The sequence below is a fragment of the Patagioenas fasciata genome, chromosome 2 (assembly GCF_037038585.1).
Source record: "Patagioenas fasciata isolate bPatFas1 chromosome 2, bPatFas1.hap1, whole genome shotgun sequence".
Classification (NCBI taxonomy): Eukaryota; Metazoa; Chordata; class Aves; order Columbiformes; family Columbidae; genus Patagioenas; species Patagioenas fasciata.
The window spans coordinates 88059702-88074614 of record NC_092521.1 but is presented as its reverse complement, the minus strand read 5'-3'; the positions used below and the strand labels follow the sequence as shown (position 1 = coordinate 88074614).

At 38.5% G+C, this 14913-nt stretch overlaps 1 protein-coding gene across 4 annotated transcripts in view; it reads left to right on the top strand.

Annotated features, from left to right (window-relative positions):
• PIGN (phosphatidylinositol glycan anchor biosynthesis class N) overlaps nucleotides 1-14913 on the top strand; it is a 108421-nt gene that overhangs the window by 72515 nt on the left and 20993 nt on the right. For all 4 annotated transcript variants that reach the window (XM_065830877.2, XM_071804512.1, XM_071804514.1 and 1 more), the window contains 5 exons: nucleotides 1113-1224; nucleotides 7152-7260; nucleotides 9248-9350; nucleotides 11968-12070; nucleotides 13810-13896. In XM_065830877.2, the coding sequence (XP_065686949.1) occupies nucleotides 1113-1224; nucleotides 7152-7260; nucleotides 9248-9350; nucleotides 11968-12070; nucleotides 13810-13896 (514 nt within the window). The remainder of the gene's footprint in view (nucleotides 1-1112; nucleotides 1225-7151; nucleotides 7261-9247; nucleotides 9351-11967; nucleotides 12071-13809; nucleotides 13897-14913) is intronic.

Genomic DNA, 14913 nt, shown 5'->3' with positions numbered 1-14913 from the left:
GCTGGTGCTGCTTAGAGTAGGGAGCTGGACTGGTCTGATCTCCAGAGATACACTCCAGTTTCCGTTTTGTGAGTCAGTAGTCTGCAACTGTGTTCCTGTGTTTGCTAGATCATTACTTGAAACTTACTATTGTGATAGGCCTAAGTAGCTTGATTTTACTGAATATGAGGTTTTTGTACATTTTTGTGTTATGCCTGAGAAAACACAATGAGTGAAGCAGTCACAAATGGACATTTTTGTGTGGAGTCTCTTGGTGGGAGGTGCCAAGGGACAAGTGGAAGCGGGCACTACTGTGTGGTTTGACTACTTCCATAGCAAGGATGCAGCATGACAAAGAAACTCATGCAAACACTTCTGCCCTTACAGTTCCTCTGTTTGCCTGATGACTGAAGCAAGACAATAAGAGGTGATATGAGTATTGATATTTTAATGAATCATGCCTATTATTTTGGAACAGTGTCATAATTAGCAGGTTTACTCAGTAATGCCAAGCAGTATTTTTTTTTTCTGTGTTTATGCGATGAATGACAATCTTGCTGTTGAATTTAAACAAAACGATGTATTTGATAGTAATGGTGGTTTAATTACCCTCTTAGGTTGCAAACCTGACAAACCTTGAAACCACTAACTTTAGATCACCGGTCACTCTTACTGTTTTGTTCAATATATTATGTGGAGGTAATCGAAAGTGCCTAAAAATAATGGATGACAGATCAATATGTGTACCCAAAATGGAGATTTATTTATTTATTTATTTATTTGCCACTGCCATGAAAGGACCATAGCTGTGTTTCTGGATGGCAAGCTTGTGTTTTAGAAAAACAAAAAACACACCCCAAAAAACCCCATACCACACCCACAAATGCAGCCCCTCTTACTTTCCTGCCTCTTCCCTCAAAAAAAAGACTACTACCAAAAAAAAAAAAAAAAAGACACTTGATTCTGGATTGGATTTTGTTTTTCTAAAGCTGAATGTTGAAGTTTGCTTTACTATTTAGTCTTGACACTGTAATGAATTATTTCAAGTTAATGAAGAACACTTCTCTGAAAATTTCATGATCGTTTTGATTATATTGCCTGGGATTTCATTGTTCTTTTGTTTATTTTTGCAGCGTAGCAACTGGTTTGCTGACTCTCTTGATCTCTTGCTTCTCACTGGCGAGTCGTTGTCGAAGTGAAAATAAGCACAGAAGTAATGAAGAACTGAAAGTATATTTTTATCAGGTCAGTTACCTACTTTTCACTTATTCTGAGTGTTATAGGGTTTTTATGCACAAATTTTTACATACTTTTTAAGAACATGTTCCTACCAAGACCACAATTTTCAAGCAGAAAATGATTGTTCCTTAGAGTTTTCCCCTTGACTGTTTCAAGAGGACCATGTGCTCGTGGTAACACGCTTTTTAAAGTATCATAATGCTGTCTTCACAAAATCTGATCCTGTGCATATTTATGTGTATCGATACATATATTTGCATAGCCATTTTTATGCTCTGCTTGGAGTTTGAGAGTTTGTCATGCCTTCCGTCTGTGTATGTAACTTCCAATAACCTTTGCAGGAATTGGGCATGCACACACACACTGCGGACAGGCTCACTGGTTCAGGGGCTTCTTTCCAGTTTCTGGCTGTTGAATAACAACGTGAGACTGGTACTGAGCTGGTTTTCTGTTGGTTAAATCTTCTTTCAGATGAAAGATGAGAATTTTTTCTTTATAGCTTTGTGAAATAGGTAGGTCTTTTCATAGTAGGTGCTAATTAAGTTCTTGAGAGCTTTTAAAATTCTAATAATATGTTGCATGTCTGCTGTCCTTTTTTTTTTTTAACTTATTACAAGAGAATAGTTTTATTTCAGGACCAGCGTTATTGGTTATGATTTACTGTGTGCTGGAGTTTCTTATTGAGCTAAGCAATGCATTCATTATTTCAGTGATTTAGGCAGGGAGCTCAAATTTGTTAAAAGGAGGAGGGGAAAGAATAATAAATGCTTAAAATGCCTTAACTCGAGCATGCACGCATGTATAATGTGGTGATGATTTCTCTTAAGTTTTCCAGCTTACCTGTGGAAAAGAGGTATCAGTTCCTTTCCTAAGCATTTAGGACAGGTATTTCCAGTGTTTACTCAGCAGTGGGATTCTTGCTGGGATGCCCGAAAACAACTTGCACTGGTTGGGGGAGTGAGGGAGCAACTGCGTGGGCATCTGGCACCTGGCTGACTTCAACATGTCACATAACTGCTGCAGCATCTCGCATGGTGTAGCTTTGTGGAGAAGCTCACAAATGATTATGATGATGAAACAGATCTGTAGTCAAAAAGTAATCCCAGGCTGTTCTTGAGCCAACTTGAGAGAATCAGGAAATTCACACATGATCCTGAGATAATTAGATGAAGATGTTCTGCCTGCTTGTTCAGGGAATAAGATCTTCATTTTTCTCTCAATCTTTAAGATCATAAAGCTCTTCAAATTGCTTCTTAATCAGAGGATATTTTTACAATAGTGACATCTAATTACAAGTCTATTAGATTTTTGTTTCAGAAGTTTACTTGGGAATGGAAAACATAGGATACACCATTCACACTCTAGGTAAGGAAATGACTGGGAGGGAAAATAGTTCAAACTTAGTGGGCAGAGAGGACATTACAGAGGCATTACACATATTTCTAAATAAATAACTTGTTTGGAGGTTAGATTGCATTTAGTCGCTTTGAAATGTACAGGAATACAAAAGGAAAATGTTTGTCGGTAGACTAGTATTTCTAGGCAATGGAATTCCCTTGTTCTCCTTTTACTTTTTCTTTTGAGATGGAGTTTTCAGTGGGGACAAGGAAGAGAATAATCTTCAGAAATGCTGGTTTAGAGCATTTTGAACACATGAGTTTTGATTTACAACTCCCAGGAAGTTTTTCATGGTGAGATGAGTCCTCTAGTCAGATGGAACGTGCTTATTTTGCAGTGACAGATAGCGATCAGGGCACTGACATTTATACGCCCAAGCACGTACCATCGAGTTCCTGTTTTGCATCTAACAAGGGGTTTCTTAAAGTAGTTTTTGCAGCTCCCCCACATGTGGTGTTTGGGAACAGTCACTGAAGACTGTGCTTTCTTCTCATCATGTTCCTTCATAGACAGGAAACTAAGATTGTTTGATGTTTTTTCATTTTGGGGAATGAGAAGATAGATTAATTTGCTACAGGTCTTTCTTTGTTATGTGCCCCTTTTCTCCAAGTACACACTGAAGTGGAATGGAAAACGTTATGTCTCTTCCTCATGTCTTTCTAGTTTGTCTTGAATATTCCTTTAGCCACTCTGCTCACATCTTTTATAGGTTCAGCCCTGACTAAACCTTTGAATTACACAAAGGAGAAGAAATACCTGTTGTTTCTAGTTTTCTTCCTTTTAGCAAAAAGCCTACCAATCTGGCCAAACCATCAGGATCCCCTGACTCCATTTGTGTTTGGTTTTTGGTTTGGTGGTGTCGTGGGTTTTTTTGGTTGGTTTGGGTTTTTATCCTTTCTCTCTTTGTTGTGGTAGCATCTGTGTGCAATAGCCCTCTTTTAAATCTTTCATTTCACCTTACCTCAGATTTTTGCATCTGCTTGTTTGGGATGAGATGCATTTTCATACAAGAAATAAGATCATATTTCCCAAAGGCTTAAGTAGTTCTTATTTGCCTGAGTTGTTCTTCACAGGTTATTTTGGAATTGCATCTGAATAAAGACACTTCCCTTTTCAGTTCGCTTCCTATTTCAATCAGAGAAAGAGAGAGATTTGGTATAACCTAGGCTTTTTGTTGCACTTATGGTGATTTTTAAATTTTATTTTAATTTTATTTTATTTCCCCCCCCCCGCCCCTTCTGAAGGCAGCTTTCTTCTTTCTTGTCCAAGTGAGCTTTGTTTTCTGTCTGGGAATTAGCCTGTAGTGAAAATATCATGCGTGGAAAGGAACAAAGATTGTTCCATTAAATTCATTGATCTCCGTTTGATCAAAAGGAAACCTGAGTTGGCAGAGACCCTTGGAAGAGGCAAAAAACCCACCAGTTTGCATGTAGCTATCCACAGAAAAGCTAATTCCCTCTGACCTCGTCCTCAGCTATGTATTTTTGTGTTGGTTTCTCTGTGGATGGGACAGAGTGTACACTTTAACAAATGAGTATGAACTACACACCTTTATGGATCTAAGAGGCCACTTACAGGTGTTCACTGTTTTTTGTAACTGCACACTATAGATTTCCAACAGGGATATTAGCCTTAGAGAAACAAAGTCCCAGACATCCAAACAGCATGATGAAAGATTTTTCAGCAAAAGTGTATGTATAAAGAAATTATAAAAGGTAAAAATGCAAGCCTAGTTTAATATGGTTACACTTATATTTCTGTTACATAAACTTGAGTAATGTTTAGCCCTAATTTTGAAGTTTTGATGCATGTTGCTGTTTGCTTGAGGCAGAAGATACTAATTACACTCTCACAGTTTCTGAAAATTGCCAAGAGTTTCTCAACTTTTCTCTTGATGTCATTAAAGCAGGAATAACTTTTTTTTTTTTTTGCTCAATTTTGTTCACTGTGGCAAGAAGACTGTATTTTGGTTGATGCTACTTCTGTCTTCTAGTAACGTGGGTGTTGGTCTCTTCTCCCAAGTAACAGTGACAGGACGAGACAAAACAGTCTTAAGTTGTAGCAGGGGAGGTTCAGACTGGACATTGGGAAAAATTTCTTCACGAAAAGGGTTGTCAAGCACTGGAACAGGCTGCCCAGGCAAGTGGTGGAGTCACCATTCCTGGAGAGATTTAAAAGGTGCGTAGACGTGGTGCTGAGGGACATGGTTTAGTGGTGGACTTGACAGTGTTAGGTCTACGGTTGTTCTTGATGATCTTAAAGGTTGTTTCCAACCTGAATGATTCTGTGATCTTTGAGAAGTCATTAAAGCTTCAGGAATGGTGAAAACAGGAGATAGTTATAATCAATCAGCTAGACTGCTGCTTAATGTACGACTTAATTTTTTTTGCTGGAAAGAACACCAGTTTCTCTTTGCCAGCAGTTTCATAGGTGAAGCCCAGTTTTTGCTGCACTACTGAAAATGCTGCCGTTTCCATTGGTTGATAATGTTGAGTCAAGTTATTTTTCCTAGGAGGCTTGAACTTCATGTGGATCTAAGGTGGTCAGTTTATTAGTTTTCTTCTCTAATTTAGGAGTAGGAATAAACAGTAGGAATCCATGTCATATCAATGGAACTAAGGGACAGGAGGCAAAGAGGTGTTGGGACTGCAGATGTCACCCTTGGTTTCTTCTTTCTACCTGTGACCTACAGATGAGTGTTTCTTAGATGCCAGCTCTAAATCTGTTTAAGAACAATCTGTGAACTTCCAAGCATGTTGTGAATGGGGAAAGAAGACAGATTCTTACTGGTGACCTCAGTTTGCATCTCCATATTGCTTCTGAGCTGTTCTAGGGTCCTGAAGATGTTGGTGAAAGCTGAGAGCAGTCTGAACACTACTTAAACTGGAAACACAGGAGTCTCCAAAGCAGATGCTGAGCCCTGCCCTGGATTCTAGCATAGATCTAGCAGCGGTAAATTGAGCTTACTAACATGCCCAGGTCATCACAAGTCTTCCAAAGCAAAAGATATATTATGGGAGATGGCACAAAGTGAGTGCAAAGTGACTTCACCAGTGGCTAGAGAATAGCAGAGGGATTTCCAGAGCTTATGACGCTAAAATAAGTTGAAAAGATATATCAAAGGGGAGAGATCTGACGTGAATACAGCTCCTTCTCTGGAGACATTCACAACCCACCTGGATGCCTTCCTGTGTGATCTGCTCTGGTGCGGAGATTGGACTAGATGATCTTTCAAGGTCCCTTCTAATCCCTAACCTTCTGTGATTCTGTGAAAGCATCCCAAATAAACATTAGAGGTATGAAGGGGCAAAAATTCCATGAGCTTTTGGAGGCTTAATGCTTTGGCGTACTTTATTGATGTCACACAGAAAAAGAAGTTACATGTTCTTGTGGCCTGAAATCAAATAGAAACAGCAGATACTGAGCACCTGTGGAACCAGGCCAAAAAAGAATGCTGACTTGCAAGTGTATCCTCTGAGCAGGTACCACTAGGTTATCACTGCAGCTATTCATATGGTAAAAAGTGATGGATGTGAACACTATGTAGTTGCTTTGCACTAAAAAAGCCACAACAGCAATTATATCTTGTAATGCAGTTTTAAAGCACGCATTTGCAAAGTGCCATGCATGCTTGATTTGCCTTTTAGTGGAACTGCAGAGTTGTGAATAAATAGCAGTAATTGAAAACTTGGCTCATGCGTTTTCTTGGATAATTGTCATCTTTCAAAAATAACTGACTCATGGGGTAATTTTCCTAAGTTTTTTTGCACTTACTTGATGACTGAATGGTGTCTCCTGAATTAGTCAAGGAAAAAAAAATTTCAGCTTCTTTGCTTCACCGAGGCAGACGGATCTGCTTGAGGTGGTTCAAACAATTTCCTTTGAATGGGTCTCCTAAAATTGCAGCTTCTTTCCATCTTTTAAAATCCACCCCTAATCTGTGCTGCTGTTGCTGTCTCTTCTTACAGGAGCTATGCTGTCCATGCAAAGCTCTTGTCTTAACAGCCTTTCCCCTTTACCCTGTACCTGATCCGGCAGCAAAGCTGGAGGATCTGCTAGTTCTTCGTGGTTGCTTTTTGAGGGTAGCTGCTCCTTGAAAAACTAGGGGCATATGTTTTCTGTGGTTTACATGAGTATTTAAGTAGTTACTCTTGACAAAGAGCATATCATTTAAAATCGGTGATCCAGGGCGATTCTTGAAACTATTTAAAAATAGCACAAATAAATAATAATAAGAATTAAAAACGAAACAAAAAGCCCACACAACAAAACAGAAACAACAAAACACAAAAACAAAACCACAACAGAACAACAACAACACCCCCCACACACACACAAAAAAAACAACACACCAAAACCAAGAAGGAAGTTTTAAGAAGCTAGGAATACTTGACACTGCATATCAGACTTCCTGTTCTTGTGTTGATTCAGATGACATGTTTATGCAACCCCAAGGCATATTTACGTATTTAGTATAGGATGGCATAGATCTATACATTAATCATGTGCCTTATTGTCTGATTTCTTCTTTTTAGATGTTGAGTATTACACTCTCTACATATGTTGTGAGCAGTACCCATGACAGTCTTAAGAACAAACAGGGATTGCCTGTATTGAATCAGATTATTAGCTGGATGACTCTAGGTAAGAACGTCTTCCCTCCCGAACTTGAATGCTGGTAGTTTGGGATTGGGTGGGGGGCAGTGACAGTTTTTTATTAACATCTTACTTTTGTGTATATTCCTTTATTTGACTCTCAATACTTCTTCCGTGTGTTCACTATTCTTTCCTAAGTGAGTTTTTTTGAGGAATGTGTTAGAAAGTCTTATAAAGTATAACTCCTTTATAAGTTTGTAATAAAATGCCAACAACTTTGATTTACAAGTAGCTTTATCTTTTTTTTGAATATGCTGAATATCTTGAAAACCCCTTTTAGGGATATAATAATTCCCTTTTTTGTTTCAGTTGGAGTCAAATAAGGGTAACGTGACATGTTCTGCAAGCAGTCCAGTTTAACATAGGGAAGTGAGGAAAGGTTGTTGCTGTATTTCAATACAAACTTGAACTTGCAGCTGATGGTGGAGACTGTTGGGGTATGGAAGTGCTTTTCAGAGCTAACTTCCAAATACCTGTCAAGAAATGATGCTAATATATGTTTGATATATGTTAGAACCTTATTATTAAAAAAAACCCCAACATATAAGTGTATGGATTTTTTACCACTCTAGAATTAAAATCTTAGGATTATTAAACAGAGCAAATGTAAGTATCACTGGGGTTATGGAATACTGTAAAGCAATACCTTTCCTATTTCAGCTATGAAACAATTTCTGTAGGGCTTCATTAGAAAATGGATTGCTTATCCCCAAGTGATCTGGAATGTGGGATTTGTTTTAGAGCTATCCTGTGCAGAGTTTGATAGCAGCTCTTTGCTGGAAGTCAAGACTATAAGTTTAAATATAGCTTACTAGAAGAATTATGATTCTTGTTATTTAGTGGCTGGATGTCATGTACGTCGCTCTACTGGTGACACTGTTTTAACTTCAACAGATCTGGTCAGTTTTAGCAATCCTGCTCTGTTTGAGCAAATGGATTCAAAATTAATATAACTGATGGTGATCAGTGTGTGTATGAGCAATGGTCTCTTCATAATGTAGTTTTCTTTAGAGCATTTTCCTTTCCATCATGCTTTCCTAGCTCTTTATAGAAGGCTAAGCTAAGCAGAGATCTCTGTGTGGATGAATTCCTTGCAGTTGTAAGGTTGATGAAATCAATGATGCTCTGCTTGCCTTACTGGAGCAGGAATTGAGGGTAGACCTTATCTATCTCTCCCGTGTAAGGATGAGAGGAAAAACATTTTTCATCCTAGAGATGATTTAGGCAACCAGAAAGGTCTAGATTTATGAGGAAAAAGTATATTAGAAATTCTCTTTGATGTGGGTGATGTTTCTATGATAAAAATACAGCTAATGGTGAAGTAAACTATGTACCCAAAAAGTCTACTTGCTGCCATAGTAGTATTGAATATTTTAGACAAGTCTTTCAAAGTGGAAGTAGTCATTTTAAGTGAATATGGTATACAAGGTAGGAACTTTGTGTACTTGCTGAAGTTGTTCTGCATAATTCAAGACAGAGCTAAGCAGGTAAGAAGCTGAGGCATCCAACAGTGTGTCCTCAGTGCTCCTGTTGGATAGAAATTCTTTGTCACTACCATCACCACAACTAGCATCCACCTTGTCACTAGTGTGTATCACAAATGTGGCACCATAAGAATTAAGGTACTGAGGTCTCCTGTAGCTTTTCCAAGGTTGGTGGCATCACTTTTTTTATTCTCTTCCTCATTCCTCTGGGGTGGTGAGGAATGCGCGGCTGGTGGTGCTTATTTTCCCGGTGGGGTCAAACCACAACACCAGGGAATTAAAATGGTAGAGAACTAAAATGACTTTTGATAAATACTAAGCATTCCAAACATTGGCTTTTCTTTAGCAGAAGTAACTTCTGAAGATACAAGGGTATATAGGACTAGTATTGAATTTCTGTACATAAAGTGTCAAGATTTGAAGAATGTTGTCTTGTTACTGAGGATGAAATGTTTCACATGTAGTGACTGATGGATCTCTTTTTATTGCAGTTTCTTCCTTGGTGTTGCCATTACTGAGCCCCACATTTCTCTTTCAGCGATTATTCAGCATATTGCTCTCCCTGATGTCTACCTACCTGCTCCTCAGCACAGGGTACTTCCCATACTCTCTTTGGATTGGTCTTACATATGAAAATCAAGGGCTAAATGTGAAACTGCTGAATCTCATGAACCTTTCTATTAAAGGTGTAGCATGTGCTTCCAACTGTAGTCTCACCATTTATTTCCTTGTTCAGTTTCATACATAAAATTTCAGGGGAACTTCCATATTTCTCCTTGTATTATAAATACTGTTCGTTCATGTTCCTTTCAGATAGACCAGGGGTGTCAAACTCATGTTCACTGGAGACCACATCAGCCTCACCGTTGCCTTCAAAGGGCCGAATGCAATTTTACGACTGTATAAATGTAACTACTCCTACATTTATACATTTTATAGAGTCCTAGAATTACATTTGGCCCTTTGAAAGCAACCACAAGGCTGATGTGGTCCCCAGTGACAATGAGTTTGACACCTCTGACATAGACCAAGCAGTGGCTGGAAGGGTATGTATTGAAACAATCCTGCACCAAAATAGCAAAGTCTGGTTTAGTTTGTCTTTTGTTGTTTTGGCATGTGTTCTGCTCTCAAACAAAAGGAAATAATTTCTCTCCCAGCTGCTAAGCACTGCTGCTGAATTATGACTTAAATGATGTGTGACAGGAAACAGGTAGCCTTAAAATGAGGGAGGATTTTGTTCAGAGAGAATTTTATGGAAGTGATTTTTTTTCAAATGGATGCTAGTCCCCAGAAAGAGTAGGGCTTGCTTCTTTTTGGATAAAAGACAACCCCTCTGAGCTTATTAATGAAGAAAACACCATGTCAGCCCACCCCTTTTTCTTTTCTTCCATGGACTCATTCGCTCTTAAGAGCATTATTAATGGGGAGTATAGGAGCCATTCTCTCCACCTCCCCTCGCACTTATCTTCTGGATTTAATTACACTGGAAAATTAAGTGGAATAAAATATCTTACAGCAGACATTTTGCAATAGCTGCCTCTTGTGGCTACTCTCATCTTAGATGAAGCATCTCTCTTTTTCTTTTAATGTCCTACCTCCCCTTCCTCCCACTTCCCCATTAAGATTTTGATCCTAATTGTACTCCTGTCCACACACACACTCTTACACTCAACCTTCCTATCCTGGCTACTGGATAAATCATGAATGTTGTGCTCTCTGAGGCTGGTAACTTCACTTTTTGTATTTTGACCCTGTTCCAGACCACTTAAACAGCTCTCCACTGTCTTCCTACAATGTGCAATTAGACCAACAAATTTTGGAACTTTTTTTTTTTTAACCCACGCCAAAAGAAACCAGCCGAAGCAAAAACGAGGCACTCAGCACCAAAAGTGTCCAGTGTTTCTCTCCTCAGTGCTCTATTATATCGTGTAATAATAACCCTGTGCATTGCCCAGGTAATTATGACACCTCTCTAGGTGCAGTTAAATGGAAGTATTGAAGCCAGCTGAAGAGTGTGGTTGCGTACAAATAGTTGTCACTGACTCAGTTGAAGATACTCAGTTTGTAGGCAAGTGTAGACAATTTTGAGGATTTTAAGTCCTTGTGTTAATGACAGCCCACCCATTGTTGTCTTCATGTTTAACTGCTTGTCATTCTGCAATTATACAGAAATGTCTATCCACAATTTTTTGTTCCAGTTTGGAACTGCTTTGTAGCTACCCTAGTGAGCAGGTGCAACAGAAACAATACCAAGATTAACTGGAATGATTTTCTTATTTTTAGGCAAATAAGTTGTGTCCAAGGAGGAGAAAAAATTAAAAGGAAGAAATTTACAGCATTCTCAGTATTAGTGTCATAGTTTCAGTATTATAATTTTATCCTGAAATAAATTAAAAAAAAAAAAAACCTGAAAGGCACCATAAAGTACAACTGAGATGTAGAGGGCAACAAGAAATTAATATTATCCAATAAAAGTCAACACCTCTAAGTTATCTGGGGGTTTAATCTCTCACAGAAATACACTCACAGTTTGCTGTATGTGAGTGCTGTAGGAGCCGGAAGTCCTCCTCTGGGGCTGGGAGTGTAACTAGAACAGCTCAGAGATCTTGTTTAGTGTGACTTGATGCTGCTATTGCAATGGATTAGTGTATGGTAAAGGATATTTCACTTCAGTGAAATGTAATGCTCTTTTTATTATGCAGATGCCTCTCTCCTTGGAACTAGACTGAGATCACCAGAATGAGTTGGTATGATTTGATCTTAAAGAGACACAATCTCTGGTCACTGTCTAGATTGGCCTGTAACCCCTCAGTTCCAAATAGCTTTCATGCAAAATTTTCCGTTTTGCAGAGAGTGGGCTCCAAGTGTGATTGTTTTTTTCCTGTGTCTTTTAAATTTTGTTCCATTCTTGTTAAAATTAATCATGACACAAAAGGCACTCGTCCAGTGTTGTGGCAGCCATCAAATGAGAAAACAAGTGCAAAACATGACAAAGCTGAAGCTACCTCTCTTTCTTCTACTTTTACCATTTACTGTATGGCTTTAAACTTCAACCAACTGTGGGTACTTCTCAGAAGTGGGGAGAGAAGTGGGAGAATGCCACTAGGTCTTCACTATATCATTTGTGTGAAGAAAAAAGTAAAGAAACGTCAGTATTTCATGCTAAGTAGCTGTTAGTGACTGCACTTACTATGATTATATTGCTCTTCAGGTATGAAGCTCTGTTTCCACTGGTGCTTTCTGGTTTGATGTTTGTGTGGATAAACATGGAGCAAGAAGCACTGCAGCACTATGGTCTTTCACTCAAACCAAAGGTAACAGCTTCAGATAACTGTATCAAGTTAATGATCAGCTTTATCTTTCTTTTTCCATTGATGACATAATAAATACTCTGAGTGCTTTTCATAGGGCAACACTTTGCACTTAAGTTTGGGAATCCAGTATCAGCTCTTTTATGGAACAGGAACGTGACCTTATAAGAGAGATTTGTAATTTGTGTTATTGAAGATATTCCACATTAGAGCCATTTGTTGGAATGAAGGGAATCAATTTGACTTAGTGCTATGTCCTGTAGTCTACAAAGCTGTGTTCATCAACTGCAGTGCTAATGGAGTGTAAGGTACGGTAACTCTTTAGAGTAACAAGTGCAATGTTACTGGACTTTTTTTTTATTCTGATGGCAGAAACACAATTGAAAGGCTGAGAAGAAATAGCTTGTTTTCTGGAAAGACCAATAGGAAAACTAAGAAACTAAGAAAACTTAGTTTGACTTTGTCCTTCCACTCTTTCTTAGCCCTTAATAACTAAAGGGAAGTGCCGGGAGGTGAAATCTGAGCCACAGCAGTCACCAGGGCAGACCTGACAGGTACTGTGGTTTTATGGTTCTCCTGCAAGGGAGAAAATTTTAAAATGTGAGAGAGGCGACAGGGCTGAGTATCAGAAATGAAAACAAGAATCTCTGTTTATGCTACATATAGTTACGATATTTTGTGTGAGCATGTTTTGTAGTATCTTAAGAGACAGAGAAGGAACCTGTCTGTAAAAATGCACACTTAATGTGAGGCCACAGTGGCCACCAGGGGTTTCTAGCACAGCACAGTCACCTGTGGGATGTACTTTTGTCTTCCACTCTGGAACTCGCTTTGCCTTTTGAATCTTGTAACAAGACATCTGCAATGCTTGCCTGTCTGATGGTGGTCCCATGTACAGTTTGTTTTAAAATAAAATTCTATTAAAATAGTATTAAACAATGATGAACTTTTTTTTAATAACATGCAAATTAAAAGAACAAAGGTAAGCTGTAATTAAGTTTTCTGTTGTCATTCCCTGTACATAATTTGACTTTTGGTTTCAAGTAAAAGGAACAATAATAATGCTGTCAACCCCGCTTCCTGTTTTTATGTGACAAAAATCCTGTTAATATATGCCACAAAATATATCTTATATTAGAGAATTCAGGTTGGTTCTCTGATTATGCGAGGTTATTTTTAATTAAAGTGTTGTCAGTGTTGAATGTCTTATTTGAATTTTTTCTTTTCCCCAGTGAAAAGGAGTTCATTGACCTCTCAAACTCCATTAAAGCAATTTTTCTTCAGGTCAAGTGATATTGTGCTGAGAACTGAGTGGAGGAGATGGAGAATATTTTAGTATTCTCGCTCTTAACATAAGTCAACTGAGGATAATTGCTGCCTTTTATTTCCGTGGGTCTTTATGCACGTGTTCATGTGAGCAGTTGAAGTATGTGTGTGTAGGAGGAATATTAATGATGAAAAAAGATGCTAATAAATCTAAGGCATAGAAGTTCATTTTTAGTGTAGATAACTGCAGAAGCTCCAATGTTGATTTCATCATCTCGCTTGTACAATCTTTCTGGCAGATTCATTAAAGTATAATGAAAATATGGGAAAGGTTTAAAGTTTTCATCATAATACTACTCTAATAACAGCTGATAGGAAAGTGGGTTTATTTCTCATTCATTTCAGTAAAAATATGGTGGTTCTGTCAAAGAGCATCAGTTGATATTTGGTGTTAACTACTTCTGCTCTCTTTCCAGCTTGCTGTTTTCAACTTCGCTTATGCTACTGATATAACTCACTTTCGACAGATCCACCTGGATGACGTCCGCAGGTCTTTCTTCTTTGTATCCTTTTGTGGGTTGCTGCATTTCGGGGAAAAGATGGGTTTTATTTCAAAAGGCTCCACAGTCAAAATTTGTAGCCTGGTAGCCACTGGAAACAGAAGCTGGTGAAGATTATTTGGCTCCTCTTGGTCAAAAGACAATGGTCTTGTACATTACAGTTTTTTGATAAAGTAGTAAAACATTCAGTATGAACTGCACTGTTTTGGAATCTGGCTCCTTGACCATTTTGTAAAGTTTTGTCTCTTATGACTGTTACAGTTGTTGTAAACTTTTCTTCTGAGGAGTCTTGTTTTCAGTTTGGTTTTTGTTTGTTACATTTTGGCTGGAGGGAACTCATTCAGCCTTCACAAATCAGTTGGAAAAGGTGATATTAAAGTTATTCTCATTTTTTAGAGTATGGTAGTGTCTTAAGAAGAAAATGTTAGGGGACAGGCATTGGCCATGGCCAGGTATGTGAGACGAGAAGGGAAGTTCCTACAGACTCTTAGTGAAATGTGTTCCCAGAATCTGGCCTAGAGTTATTTATATCCACACACATGGTTTCTGCTGTTAAAAATTATATAGGCTTGGGAAGGAAGAGCTGTTTGTTTACCGACATAGCAGTTATTTTGCATTACTGTAGCTGGAGCTACAGTTGTGGGTTTTGTTTTTGTTTTCTTAATACTGCAGAGACTTGATAATGTCTTTTTTCTTTTCCATCATGGCACTACTGTTAAGTGAAAGATATTTGGCAGCAATGGAGATGGGTGTGCAAGTGGGAGAGAAATTACAAGGCAGTCTAGAATACACAGGTTTCTAGTGCGGGTGAGTTATCATAGCTGCAGCTGGGAGGGAGTTGTCTCAATACCAGTTCCTGCAAAAACAGTCTTTATACTTTGTGGAATAGTCAAATCTGAGAGGGTGGATCAGAGTTGCTGTGGGAGTTTGGGACAATGCTGTTGGATGTTGGGAATCTCCATCAGAGGAAGTGTGACAGATACTTCATTAAGAAGGCAGTTCAGTGCTGAGGAGGGAGGC